General features: G+C 37.0%; 1 protein-coding gene across 1 annotated transcript in view; it reads right to left on the bottom strand.

Annotated features, from left to right (window-relative positions):
* GBE1 (1,4-alpha-glucan branching enzyme 1) overlaps positions 1–15,959 on the bottom strand; it is a 245,737-nt gene that overhangs the window by 54,936 nt on the left and 174,842 nt on the right. The window contains 2 exon segments of the mRNA NM_001081940.3: positions 10,425–10,596; positions 13,327–13,437. Coding sequence (NP_001075409.1) covers positions 10,425–10,596; positions 13,327–13,437 — 283 coding nt within the window.

The raw sequence follows: 15,959 nt of genomic DNA, 5'->3' as shown, positions 1-15,959 counted from the left end.
GTATATGTATATATAAAATTGTATATTATGTAATATACAAAATATACAAATATAAAATATATATATAGTATAGACATTTTTGTGTATGTACTATGTATATACACTCTGTATGTGTAGTAGCCTAAGAGCAAAGAATTCAGATGTTAATTTTAGAAACAATTGTGCTCTTTTCACTGGGACTTATTCTAAGATCTAGGCCTATTTATTGTTTTGTTCGATTAGGAAATCTGCTATGCAGCCTCCAAGCTGAAATTCCTATTTGTGATTATCTCACTTTGAGGAGATAGAGATGAAAAGAAAAACAAGTGCTTTCCCATGCAAGGGAACTTTCTTTCTTTCTTCTTTTTGAGGAAGATTAGCCCTGAGCTAACTGCTGCCAATCGTCCTCTATTTTCTGAGGAAGACTGGCCCTGAGCTAATATCCATGCCCACCCTTTCTCTACTTCATATGTGGGACGCCTGCCACAGCATGGCTTGCCAAGCAGTGCCATGTCTGCACCCAGGATGCGAACCAGGGAACCCCGGGCAGCTGAAGGGGAATGCGCAAACTTAACCGCTGCGCCACTGGGTCAGGCCTGGGAACTTTATTTCTTCATGATAACATGATGATGTACTTTCTCTAAGAGAAAACTCAATGCCCTAGATGGTAGGTTTGGGTTTAAAATTCATAACACTTGAGAGACAATATTCCACTGGTTAGCACGTCCTGCAAAGGAAAATGATTTTATTTTCCTCACAAGTCTCTCTAATGAAAAGAAATGATTGAACCAATAGTAATAATTAATATCTCCACTTTCTGACAGGGTTTCATAGAGACAAATCAAAGAGAAAAGTTCCTTTTTCTGGTGTAAAAGGCTTAGAGGCAAGACCAGAGAGCAGTAGACCCTGCTTAGATGGACAAAGACTAGGGCTGCCATGGGTCTCATCCTATTGCTTTTTCTCCGGAACTTCAGTAGGACGCGAGCCCAGCTGAAGAGTAGGTCAGGAGGAGTCATTAACACAACCCATCGACACCCATTGACATCCACACACATCCCAAGAGAAGAAATGCAGGGACCATGCAAGTATCCTACCGAGACCAACGCAGAAAGAATTAAGGGCAGACAGTTAGGTTCAGTTGCTTCTTCATTTCTCTCAACATGCCGATTACTGGTAGCCCCTTTTCCTATTTGTAAAAAGTGTGACGTATTCAATTTGGTCCACATGAGTGGGCTAAAGAAAAAAGTGAGAAAGTTACATCAGAAAAGATGAAGTTTCTCTAAAGTGACCCTTCTCCTCGATTATGATCATCAGCAAGGATGTGGAGGCTCTTTTGTGAAAATTAACCTGGCAGAAAGAACATTTCCAGTACCTAGGAGGGTTTTTAAACTATGTGGGGAGAGGGAGAGGCGATTCCATCAGCTGCCCATGATTCTGGCACAGTCTGGACCTGTCTCTGGCCCAACCCTCATTTTTCCATTTCCCTCCATCAGTGGATCTCTGTGTTGTGTCTCCACAAATTAAAATCACTTGGTGAGATTTTTAAAAACTACCCCTGCCAGAGCCTCAGGCTCAGCGACTCTGGCTGAACGGCTGGTGTGGGCCAAGGATCCAGGATTTTAAAGCTCCTCAGGCAATTCCAGCAGCACTTCCTTAATTCACAGCGCAACGTTAGACTCGTGGTACGTTCTCATTAAATGCCGGCTAAAATTGGTTATCAGGGTGCCGTGAATCCAATCAGGGCCATTACTCTTCAGTCTACACCATTTAAAATAGATGCTACTTGTGTCTCTGAGCATTTTAACAGGGCTCCAAGCCATTTATAACTGCTCATATTGAGAATTTTGCTGTCTTTCACAGCTCAGTTTTATAGACTTCTATAGTCATGTTACACTCAGTAAACTTGCCTCAACAAGCTAAGAGAAAATGCCAAAAATTAGCACTCCTACTGTTCGGGAGAGTGTATTTTGTCTTCCTATAAACTGCTTCAATTCCAGCACTTAGCAGGAAGACATTTAAATTTTCATTGTATTCATATCTATCAGAAAAAAAGAATTTACAAGTTTGACACTAAACAATCACAGATGGAAGATTTGAAGTAAGAACACACACTTTACACTGAAGTATAATGTGGGCATCACAAAATGCAGACTGACGCTGAGGACGAAATCCATCCAGCTTTCCCTGTGGCTTTAGCGAGAAGGGAATATATTCATTAATGAATGTCCCACAGAATTTCAAATGTCAAAATACAACATAATCGTATTGAGAAAATCCTTCAAATTTAGTCATGGAAATTTCATAATACTGCTGAGAGAGAAAATTGTCAGTTTGTAATTACGCCTCCTTCTCCACAGGTATCACTCATTACAGAAACCAGAATAACATCATGGTAATGAGATTCCTAAACAAGAAAGGAGCAAAAATGTACGTACACGTATCAGATGACACTCATTCTGAACAAAACATAATTTGCTCTCTATTGTCATGATTTTAGTTTGTTTATAAATAGAGAAGACAATACAAGAAAAGCAGAGAAGGCTTCCAATGTAAATTTTATCTATTGATGAAAATATATTTGAGAAAGCTTCTCAATAGCAGCCACAAAAACTCGGGAGCAGCCCCGTTCCTGCTCGCCATCTTTGCTATGGAATGTCCAGCTTCCTGGTCATTCATTGACTGTTGGACTGCACAGACCATAACCCATCCCAACTGCCCTTCTCTTTCTCTTACGTCCTCCTGCTGGTCCTCTACGATTTCTATTCTATGACCAGAGAACTTTCCTGTGTCTTTTACATCCTCCTGGAATTCTCTTTTTGCTTCCTAGTCTTAAGAATCATCTGTGAATCTTTTAAAAATTCTAAAGCCCAGGCTACAGCCAAGACAATTCAATCACAATTTCTAGTTTTCTTTGGAACTCCCCAGGTCATTCCAATGTGCAATTTTGAGAACCAGTGATTTATTGGTTCTCTATTATAACAGGTATTTTCTAATACTTTCAAAACTCTTCCCTCTTTTTGACAGATGCCTGACAAAACTCCAACCCTTATCAATCACGGCCTTCTAAGAAAAAAGTCACAAAACCAAGGTGCTGATTCAACTCACAGTCTTGATTGCAAATCTCAAATGAGCATGCATTATTACCTAGATATCCTGCTATGGTTCTCTAGTATTATCACACCTGGAGATGTCTATTTCGTACTTCTATTTTTTCCTCAAAGTCACTTACTCCTTCCACTCTCAAATGATGACCTCACTGAGAATATAAAAGCTATCAAGGATGAACTTCTTCGCCTTCGCATAACTCCACTTAAAACCAACTTGCACCTGTATCCAGAAACTGACATGGAAACAATGAGTTTAACTTGGATGAATGAATGAGCAAGGAAATCAATGAGTCCCATTGATTCTAGATTATTTCTGACATTTCAGTTTGTGCATGAACATCTGATGTCATGGGGAGTGCACGTTTTATGACGACGACGTGAGTTTTCAGTTTTCTGGACTACTGTGCTATATTATAGCAGTGAAACATTGCTCGTTTTGTTGACTTAACTCTGCTAGTTCAGTATTTTTTAAATGAGAAATTTGAATCATTTATGTTTTGAGACATACCCAGAGAGTTACATGCAGCATTAAAATTTTAAGTCGAATGAAGGTGTACTCATTTAGAAAATGTTCTTCTATAACACAGTAATCCCCAAGAGGAAGAAGAGAACGATGACCAAGAAAGCAAAGCTTCTGTTGCAAGAATAATTCTTACTTTAGTTCAAAGCTTCTCTGAACAAGTGGAATATGAACAAGACAGTATGGAAAGTGATTCAGCTCATCTGCATTTGAATCTCTATCTATATATGATGAAAATAAAGAAGGTGAAGTCAAATCAAGGGGGAAAACCAAACAACTTCCTTTGAAAACAAAACTGGCAGAAAGCTCTTAATAAGATTGCAGTCTCTACCAAAAAAACACCCAAGAGTTGTTGAAAAAGACTTTTCTTAAAGTTATTAGATAAGACACTTGATTATGTGAAAATGAAGAAAATACTTAGACTTAGCTGTCCAGTATAACTTTCTCCTTACCACTGTGTAGTCTAGGAGAGGGTTACAAAAAGCTTTCTGAAAAGCCAGAAAAGTTTTTACAAAAACCAACTTGCAACTCAATGATGACAACATTTTAATGCAACTGATTTTTGAAGTCACATCTAAAAAACTATTAAATAATATTATTTCCTTTTCAAATTGACGATTAAATTTTCACCATTTTGTTTGGATAGCTGATTCTTAAAAATGCATTTTACTTTACCAAGATTTTAAATCAGCAAGATATGTGCTTAATGCTTAGATTTTAATTTATGCTTTACTTGATATTTTAAAATAAGTTCGTAGATGTTTATATTTTAAATGAATTAAGTTTTAGTGTCTTTTTCTAGAATTCTAAATAGTCTTGAATAGAAAAATACTACTGATGCCATTATTTTGGTATTATATAGAACTCATACTGCAGTATCACTATTGGTGTTTTTTTCCTAGTATTGTGATCACTGGACATAGCAGCCTATTTACCTGCCTGATCACACCTCTTTTTTTTTTTAAATGCCTTTTTTTAAATGCTTTTTGGTGAGGAAGATTGGCCCTGAGCTAACATCTGTTGCCAATCTTCCTCTTTTTTTTCTCCCCAAAGCTCCACTACATAAGTCATTCCAGTTCTTCTCTGTGGGATGCCGCCGCAGCATGGCTTGATGAGCAGGGTGTGGGTCTGCACCCAGGATCCCAACCGGCACATCCCAGGCCACTGAAGTGGAGCCCGTGAACTTAACCACTCGGCCACAGGCCAGCCCCTGACCACACCTCTTTACAATTCCCCACCAGTCACGTGATGCAGCCATGTGACTTCTCCCTCTGCCTCAGCTGACTGGATCAGGAAAGGGTAGCACTCCCATGATAATCAGATAACCACCAGAAAACTGGCACAAGATATCCTTGTCCCCATTTTCTTCTCCTTGGAATTGCTCTAGCAGTTTATCTACAGGCACTTAACATATTTACTGAGGTCATCCTTTGTGTAAAGCAGATGTTTTTCATTTTATATTTATTTTTATCTTGAACCATTAAAATTCTTAAATAATCAATGATTATAAAAAATATCAAAGACATATCCATACAGATTATCAACAATCACACATCTTACTTTTCTAATCTGGACCCTTTCAGTTGTATTATAAATAGAGAAAAAAATAAACATAAAGTCATTCAACCATCAAGGACAGGTCTTTCTTACTAAAGAGTTCATGATATTTTAAAGTGATTTAAAGTGACTGAAAACCACATTTTTTCATTAAACTTGCTAGTCAGTGAATGATCTCTAAATTGATTTCCTTAGGCCCCAGTTTTTTCATTTATTTGAAGTTTAATACCCCCAGACGACTTTAATCTCTCCCCATTGCTTCAGTCCTATGTCCTACTCAGACTTTCAGTGATTTTGTTGCATGGTTTTCTTGTGCCTTTCTATTCTGAGTTTGTCTGGCTGAAGCAGCTCATAAATTCCACCAACAGTCTCCTAACTCAGTTTCCTACACATTTACATGACATCTGTGCTCATCTCTGTCACTGCATTTAGTGCATGTACCAGTATAAGGACACTCGTCAGCTTGCTTGTTGGTATTCCCTTTTGGGTTTTGGACCCTGAGGGCAAGAACTATTTTTCACCTTGGAATATCCAGCACTTAGCAATACTTGGTACATAGTAGATACACATAAACGTCTGAAGCATGAAAGAATTTTATAAATTGTGTTAACACACATTCTAGAATGTGTTATGAATATATTAAATTTGTAGTTTAAATTGACGTATATCTCAAATACACTAACTTTTCAAATTGAACCTGATTTAAATCAATCTGCCTTCTCTCTCTCTCTCTCTGTGTCTGTAGAAATTCTGTGCACATGTACGCCAGAAAAACATATTAAGTTTTATCCAGTGCTCACACAGACTCACACACAGACACCATATAATAGATACATAATAAATGCTAACTGATCAATATGATTTTGGCTCATCCTAGAAATAAAAATGAGTTGAGGCAATTGTCAGACCTCCTCATACATAAAGCTAAGTAAGGTGTTTTAGCAGCAACATTCAGTAAAGGTCACTATGAATTAACGACAAAAAAAGTAATATTTACTCTTAGTGAGAGATTGACTGCAGAAATGGCTTAATTTACCACATAATATCAACTGGGAAATGTCATTTGATTTCTAACAAAAAATTATTATCCTTACTGCTGTTTTAAGGAGGAAGTGAATTAAACATTTTAAGAAATTTTTATATTAAAGATTCCAAAGAAACACTCAGATGGAGTTGGAACATCAGCACTCAGGACCCAAATATTTAATGGAATAACTAACAATATTAAAAATCATAACGTTAATTTAATTTTAAACTAAATTTAAATTTAAATAAAAGTTAACTACGAGCTACGTGCCTGGGGATATTCTGAATCTCATAAACGCATTAAATCACTTCACCCTCAGAACAGCCCTGAGGCAGGCGCTGCCCCATTTCACCACCGAGCGAGCGAAGGCACAGCGTGACGGTGCATCTCACGGAGGTCACACAGTGGAAAGCTTGGATTCCCACCCAGAGACTCTTTGTAACCACCAAGTTCTGCCTTTTCCCTAAAAGATACTCGTCAATTATACTTTGGCGGCTAACTTACACATTGATCTAAGAATTATTTTTTTGGTAATTTTCTCAAATTGGAAATCAGAAGAAAGAGACAACCAACAAGCTGCTGTCGTTTTCCGCTGTACAACATCAAGCATGTCCCTTTACTTCTCCAAGTTGCCCTCTCAGCAAAATGGGACTTGAACATCTACCTAGCACACCTTAGTACTCTGCTAACTTTCATCCAGGTTTCTTTTGAACTAAGACATACTATAAAAAATATATCTATATCAAGATTAAGTTAGATGATACATATGAAAGTGTTTTAGAAAGTATAAAACGCTACGTCATTATAAATGTACTTTTATTAATATTTATTATTTTAACTCTCTTATGATCAGTGACATAAAAATATAATCTTGCTCTCTCCTCTTCTATATTTGAGTCTTTCACGACTATATGCTAGAACAGGAAATATAAAAGTATTTATTCATAACCAACTAAAATAGCCTAGGAAATCAAAAAAGTCATAGCAAATATTTCTCGCTTTAACCAGAGTGAAAGAATTCTTTTTCAAACTCAAAATTAGGAGTCTATAAGACAAAAACAAACAAAACAAGTCAGCCAAACTGGTTTCATTCTGAGAAACTCCATATTGATCTTAATGATTTTTGATAAATAGAACACATATCTACATGCCTAACAAACGAATTTATGGGAACAGGTTTTAAAGAAAAATGACAAAAATGTGTCATTTTCTTACTTATTTTAACTCATTCTTTCTCTACTAGAGGGAAATAAAAATAAAATTCCAGAAAGCTAACAAGTTTAAAAATGCCTAAAACATGAGGAAACAATCAAGTTGCTCCATAGTCTTGAAGAATTTCTTAAATGGATCTTTTAAAACATTAATTTCTTACTTGCTACTTGAAAAAAATTACTTTGCTTAAAACTACAACTGGTGATTGCAGCTAATGAACTACTGCTAAAAATATTACAAGGTAATATTATATATAAATCTACACATATATTAAATATGTAGATATCTGATATCCTTTTTCAGAAAAATGTGACAGCCTTGTAATGGGCTAGATACAATGCTAGTTGCTACTAGTTCCTGGAGATATAAGAGTGAATAAAATACAGATGACCTCTATTCTCATGGAGTTTTAAATTTATCAAGGAAGTTGTGTATTTAATATTTTTTCAAGTGCAATTTTGTCAAGTGCCATGAAAGGTAAGTAGAGAGTGACATAAAAATGTATAACAGGGAAATCCAGTGTGGTTTGAGCTTTGGAAAGGCTTCCCTAAGGAAATGAGATTGAGGTAAAGGAATTGGTCAGGTAAGGGAGGGGGCGTTTGAGTGGGATGATTCCAAGAGGGGAGAAAACAAAATGTATGGAGTTCAGAGTGGAAGGGGGTTGGTATGTTCAATGAACTGAAAGAAGGCTTGCTTGGCTGGAGCAGAGCAATCAACCGGGAGACCCTGGGGAGACCCATTCACGTGAGGCTTACAGGTCACCTGGAGGACACTTAGTCATTGAAGCCATTAAGTACGACAGTGACATGATCAGAAAATGGAAAAAAAAGTATTTAGTCATCCTAGCTCATGGAGAAAGATTATATTTTATAAAACAACATCAATAATCAGAAATTATATAGCCATCTGGAGATTACCGATTTTAAAATTAGCAGAGAAATGCTTGATGTAGATAAGATATCAAGACAGAAAGGATTTAAAAAAGGTACTATATAGGAGTTAAACATTAGAAGCCATTTGTTTCAAGGACAAAAGCAAGAATAAAATTCAAAAGATCTCTTAGTCCTACATCAAAGAATAATCTCAAAATTATATTCAAAACCACCAATATTGTCAATTTACAGACCTTATAGAAAGAGATGCTAGAAATAATTACATTTATTTATTGTGTTACTATTGAAAGTTCCACGGGAAAAGTCTTCAGAACAGAACAGATGCTCAGCCTGCCTTAGGCTGAATATATATAGTTCAGGTGATAGCAATATAAATATTTCACAAAGTTTATGATGTTACTGGAGATTTGTTAATGTCCTAGCTGTCCATGCTGTTTTTACCCTCAGGGAAAATACTGACCAAGACTCACACTTGCCTTATTTGAAAGTTATCAATATTCAATTAACTAGGGCCATTAGGTCTCTGTCCTCTGCATATAGCTTTGTTTTACTCTGATGCTTGCCTGGAGGTTCTGTTATACGCTACAGGCTAGAACTGTCTTCAACAAAGGAGAGTCTCAGGAAAAGGACACTTAGGTACTTCAGACTACTGACACTGGACTTGTTGGTACAGGCTTCTGAGCTGACAGCGCCTACTCAACTTCCAGACCAAAACAGTAAACTGAGTCAGGATTCCCAGAATTCTCCGATGGAGGAGACTTCAAGAATTAGTGACATAGGACTGACTGCATGAACTTAGAGGTCTTATTTTATTTTGGTTCTCTGCTTGGAAAACTGTTTTCAGTTTCCACATATATAAGGAAGCTCTTTCACTTTTCTTTTCAAGCTATCTAGACTGTAACAATTTAATAAACTTCGGTTTTGCAAATGAAATAAAACATTTAAAAATGTCTCACTAAACCCTCAGTTCTCCTTACTTCGCGTGGTGGCATAGTTATTTACATAGGTTCACAGACTCCACCTTTTTATCAGGATATGATCGCATAAACAGATTGTGCAGTAATGGCCATTCTTGTGCATGACGCACATTGCATCAAGGAGGACCAGCTGCTTTTAAGGAGCTGAGGCTGATTTTACTTATGGATACCATGTCTATAGAGTCCACCTTGAAAATCTGGCCTGACTCTTGGCCTGGACAGTGTAGTCTTCCAGGTCAGGAAGGTCACCTCCTGGCAGGTTAGGAACATTAACAATTTTGGTGATCCTGAGAGGAGAGGAATACAGGCAAAGGCCACACAGGTGCAATCTGGTCTACGGTCTCTTGGGCTTGGCTTCCTAACCTCAAGTTGGCAGACAAGAAAGGCTTTTAAAAGTCCAATCTGAGATGCTTTATAAAAACTTCCAGACAGAAATGAATTAATCTGAAGCTCTAAGGCTTTTATTATAGAAAAATAAGTCAGCCTCCCATATGAATTTCCCAGTCTTTCTGTCTCTCTCTAGTCTAAAAGCTGGTGAAATCTCCTAAAACTCAAATGTTTAAATGGTCGTTGTTGACAAAATAGAACAGAAAAACTGTATTAGTTCATTTCTATATGTATCATTCAAGATCTTTCAGACAACAAGGACCTTTGAATATTCATATTTTTCCTATTTTTTAAAAATAAATAACTTTTTTGCCTGTCACAACATCCTGGACCTTGGTTTTCATATTTATTATACAAATATACTGAGGACAAGTACCTCAAAGAAGACCAACAATATTAACTTAATATGTTATGACATGACAATTACATCTTTCTCATGTTTAATGTGCAAACACTGCAGTAATAAAATAAACTCAGAATGATTAAATGAATAATAATAATTCTAAGTTCTAAAAATAGTTCACCCATTGGTTGATAATATTAAAAATAGCAGCTATTAGACTATTTTTGCATCATGTATTAGTATAACAGTAATCCTAGAATAATTTAATTTTTGCAGTTTATACATGACAGTATATTAAAGGAATAAAGTAATTTTCTATTTTAAATCTGAACAGCCAAATCAAAATATTCCACATTATATATGTCACATGTAATATTAGTTAGCATTTTAAATGACTGGATATGTGTTCCACTCATACTTACCCATGAAATTGAGATAGCCCTCTCCACCGAGTGCGTGAGTAATGAGTCGAATCATTTTGTGAAGCTGTATTCCACGATCAATAACTGGAGTAAAAGGGGTCAGAACACTCATGTTGGTATACATTTCGGCGTCCATCAACCAAAATGCCAGTGACTTATCCCCAACGAGTGCCTACAGAAATAAAAATCACTGAAATAAATGCAAAGAATAGCTACTAAGAAGCTGTGATCTACAGGAGAATAACACATGATTACACAGGGTGGAAAACTGTGTGCATTAGGATTAATTTCACGTAGTTTCCATTAGTTACTTTCTATACTGAAGGTCAGCTGGTAAAATACATTAGAGATCAACACACCTGTTTTCAAGACTGATTTTTATTTTATTTATTTATTTTTTTGAGGAAGATTAGCCCTGAGCTAACATCTGCCACCAATCCTCCTCTATTTTTGCTGAGGAAGATTGGCCCTAAGCTAACATCCGTGCCCATCTCCCTCTACTTTATATGTGGGATGCCTACCACAGAATGGCTTGACAAATGGTGCAAGGTCAGTACCTGGGATCAGAACCAGCGAACCCCGGGCCACTGAAGCAGAGTGTGTGAACTTAAGTGCTCTGGCACCAGGCCGGCCCCAAGACTGATTTTCATTTTGAAAAGAGCTTGGTGAAAAACTCATGAGAAGCTACCTGAATATTGGTTGTACCTGAGCAGATGCTTAAATTTTCTGAAATTGTAATAAACATTTATTGCAATGTTGAGAACACTAAACAGATTTTAAAACAGTTTGCATACCATGATTTTGTTTTGAAAGAATGGAAGAGTTTCTAAAAACTTATTTATATGTATATGTATTTAGACTTATGTGTATGTACTTACATGTATATGTAATTTATAGATGTAGATTTATTTTATATATAAAATATACATATAAACATATTATAAGGGACTCTCCTCCCCTTCAGCAGAGGGATGACAACTTTTTTTAAATGCAAAATTTGCTTTCTCATTGTACTTGTCATTTAATCTAAAATTAGTTTGTTTTATATGAAAATATAATAATTGATAAATGGAGCAGGTAACTCAGAAAGACCCTGAGTAGCAGAAGAGAGGCTTCTTAACAATCTAAATTATTCACGGTTACTAACAGCTAATTTATGTGAAGTATTCTTCACTGACAAAAAATTATATATAGTGAAACATATAATCGAGATTAAACCATAATCTCATTACTCTATTACAATTATTTTCACTTTTAGAAAAATATTTTTACTTACAAACCTATTATAATCCCTATTTTGATTTAAATGACTTTTAAACAAAAATACTGTTACAAGATGATCTACTCATTCTGTGGGTCTTGTCCTCATTCTGAGGGCCAAGAAAGAACTGGCTCAGAATATAGTTTCCGCCAGAAGAATTCCCAGAGCTTGATTAGGTGGTAATTGTCATCTATATTACTTGACTTCAAATTTTTTTGCTTTATCAAAACAGCATCTTCGTTTTCTGACTTATTTTAATACTTATGTTGAAGCCCTAACTCCTAATGTGACTGTACTTGGAGATGGGGCCTTTAAAGAGGTGATCAAGGTTAAATGAGCTTATAGGAGTGAGGCCCTAATCCAATGAGTGGTGTCCTTACAAGAGGAACAGACACAGGGATGCGTGTGCACAGCATCCGGGATCCAAACTGGTGAATCCTGGGCTGCCGAAGGGGAAAGTGTGACCTTAACCACTATGCCACCGGCCAGCCCTGCTTAGACTTTCTTAATAGTTAGAGGAGACACATGAAACACCACCTGTTTACCTTAAATGGCCAATTTCTGTTGAAATAACAGAGAAGTTTATTGTTTGAGCTTCAATTTTCTTAATACACATACTGCAAATAATTTCAAAATTTTTATTAGTTCTTTTTTAAGGTATAAAGAGTACATTTTATGTTATTTATGGTTATGAGGATTAATATGGCTTTAAATAACTAAATGGCCTTTTTTCCTCATTTATTTATGTTTATTGAGTGACTACTGGGAACAATCACAGTGCTAAGGCTGGAAACACAAAAGGTAATGGAAACAAATGTTCTGCCTAAATCACGATGAGAACGTGGAGGATGGGGCAGCTGTTTTTTCTTATTTGTATACTGGAAGACGGCTTCAGAGTGTGATATCTGAGCCAGGGCATTAGGTGTTTGTAGGAGTTTCAGGTGAATTCGGCATTTGCAGGTATGTGGGGGAAACTACCAGATTGAAATGCTGTCGACCTCTTCCGGAATGACTGGGAATTTTACAGTATTGAAAATACAGCGCTCGGAAGGTTGCGCAGAGAATGAAGACAGAAACTTTGGCTTGGGCCAGGACACGAGTAACCATGAATGATGAGCTTCAATCAAAAGATCTGGGTTGACAAAAAGCAGTTTTCTCTTTGGCAAATACCTCGCCTGCATTAGAGAGGATGGACTGGAGTGGAGACGGACAGGGGTCAGGGTGGGCAATTAGCAGGAAATTCCAGTGACTGAGGGGAAAAATGACAAAAGCTTGTCAAAAGGCACAAAAGAAAACCTCTAGGAGAAAACCTAAAATGGAAATTAAAATAAACCTGGATCAGCACCAACACGTCTCTCATTATAACAAAGAAAAACATGTAAAATAACATTTGCAACTGTCATTTACAATTTTTTAATTACAGTTTGGCAGGGTAAAAATGGTACTCCATTTTAAAGCTGGAATTTATAGATCTACAAAATAATTTAAAAATGTTTTTCAAGTATGAGGAGCTTTCATATAAAGATATATATAGCTATGTAAAATTAGTTATGTCAAATGTATTAACTATAGAAATTTGTATTTAGATATGTTAATCAAGACAAAGAGAGAGAGAAGGAATTTACACACGTATTCATTTACCTGATCATGGCTCTCTGCATAAGCGATGCACTTTTCAAGGTGGCGTCTGTTTGTGAGAGTGTACACTATGTTGCCCATGTTCCAATCTTCATCTTTAAACTCCTTAACTAGCTAGATGCGAGAGAGAAAACAATTTGAGTAAGTCATTATTGTTCTTACTTTAAATCCCAATCTGAGGGTAGACATCATATCAATCCAAATTATTTGACATGCAGATGCAAGTGCACCCATAACGCAAAGATATCCTTGTTTAAACTTTTACTGAAATCAGCTTTTATACAGGCTGTTGAAATGAAAGTGGTGTAGTGTGTGTGTGTGTGTGTGTGAGCTTCTGAGCAGATGGTTTGATCATCGCACTTTAGGATTTTTACAACCTGCCTGTAACAACTGTTGCCTCTTGATTAATGACCATGGGAAAGTGTTGTGGTGCAAGATGTCTTTCCGTAACTTTCACAAAGTGGATATACACTACTTGCCACATTTTTAGGTTTGAATGAAAAAAAAATTTAGCAGGAATAATGTTTTGTTCTATTCTTTAAAAATGATAAATAAAAAAAAGCTACTATTTCAAAGTTTAAAAGCTAATTATCATGAAATAATTATCGTCTTAACAGACCGCAGATTCTTGTCTCCACTTGAGTTGTCCCTCAGTCTCCAGTCTGGGTTCTGCCTCTCTAACGCCTCTTTGATGCCAATGACGTGGCCAGGATCTCAGAGCTGCTCTCTTAGGTCAGCAAGGGCTCTTTCTTAGGCAGACGCTTGCTGTACATGTTGGAAATGCTTTCCTTCTTAGTCCACCACTGCGAAACTCCTGATTGTTTTGTTTTGGTTTGTTTTCTCACCAGGATAGGCATCCTGCAAAGTCTCTTCCTCTGCCTGTCCTATAAAAGCTGGGGCTCCTCAGAGTTATGTCCTGAAAACAGCCTCTTCTCTTTTACCCAACACACTCTTTCTGCGTGGGCTCATTTCCCTGTCCAAGGTGTCAACTGCACTCTGATGGGCGGAATCTAAGACGCCCCCAGGATTCCTGCTCCCTGGAATATTACACTCTTTTGGGTAACCCTTTTCCTAGAGTGCGGGTGGGACCCTTCAACATGATGGATGTCCCCTGAAGAAACCGTGAGATAACAACTGAGTAATGTTTTCAGTTGATAAATTCGAGATAATTTGTTACACAGAAATAGAAAACTAATGCAGATTTTGGTAGAAGAAATGGGGCTCGGGCCCGCTTGTGTCTTCCTTTGCTGACTTTTTTTTGCCTATGGAATTCAGATGTGCTTAGCCATCCCCCATAACTGCAGTGTGACTCATTGGGCACCAGAGGGCAGACCGCTTAGGCAGAATAATAGCCACCCGCAGATGCTCACATCCTAATGCCCAGAATCTGTGAATATGTCACCTTACAGGGCAAAAGAACTTCAGAGATGCAATGAAGTCAAGGACATTGAGATGGGAAGATTATCCTGGATTACCCGGACGGGTGCAATGTAACTAGAGGGATCTTTCTAAAAAGGAGGCATGAGTTGACAAAGTAAGAGAGAGATTTGAAGATGCTATACTGCTTTGAAGATAGAGGAAGGGGCCACGAGCCAAGGAATATAGGTGGCTTTTAGAAGCTAAAAAAGGCAAGGAAACAAAGCCTCCAGAAGGAATGCAGCCTTGATTTTAGCGTAGTAAAACTTATTTCAGATTTGTGACCCACAGAACTACAAGAACTATTTGATAGTAAATTTGTGTTGTTTTCAACCACTAAGTTTATGGAAATGAGATACAACAACAATTTGAAACTAATGTATAGACCTACACAAATATACTTGATTAATTTTTGACAAACGTGCAAAAACAATCCAATGGAAGGAGGGTAGACTTTTCAACAAATCATGCTGGCAGAGATGGCTACCATAGGCAAAGAAAAAGAACCTTGATGTAAGTCTTACACACTGTACAAAATTTAACTCAAAATGGATCTTGGATTTAAATTTAAAGGTAAAACTACGAAATGTTTAATAGAAAATATAGGAGAGTCAAAGAATTCTTGGGCTTGTTACCAAAAGAGAGATCTCTAAATGAAAAAAATGATAAATTGCTGTCATCAAACTTAAACAAAGAACTTTTGCTCTGTGAAAGCCCACAAGAGGAGGATAAAAAGACAAGCAACAGGGGCTGCAGGCAGCCCAGTGTTTCGTTGGCTCGAATCCTGGGCGCGGACATGGCACTGCTCATCAAACCACGCTGAGGCAGCGTCCCGCATGCCACAACTAGAAGGACCCACAACGAAGAATATACAACTATGTACCGGGGGGCTTTGGGGAGAAAAAGGAAAAAAAAATAAAATCTTTAAAAAAAAAAAAAAAAGACAAGCAACAGACTGGGAGAAAATATCTGTCAACCACATATCCAACAGAAAACTCAAATCTAGACTATAGAAAGAACTCTCAAAACTCCACAGTAAATAAATGATCCAATTAGAAAATGGGTAAAAGACACGAACAGACATTTCACCGAAGAGGATAAACAGAAGGCAAACAGGCCATGAAAAGATGTTCACTGTCATAAGCCATTAAGAAAATGTAAATTAAAACCACAGTAAGATATCTCTATAACCTATTAGAATGACTAAAGTAAAAAGCAGT

The sequence above is a fragment of the Equus caballus genome, chromosome 26 (assembly GCF_041296265.1).
Source record: "Equus caballus isolate H_3958 breed thoroughbred chromosome 26, TB-T2T, whole genome shotgun sequence".
NCBI lineage: Eukaryota > Metazoa > Chordata > Mammalia > Perissodactyla > Equidae > Equus > Equus caballus.
This window is presented reverse-complemented; position numbering and strand designations above follow the sequence as displayed.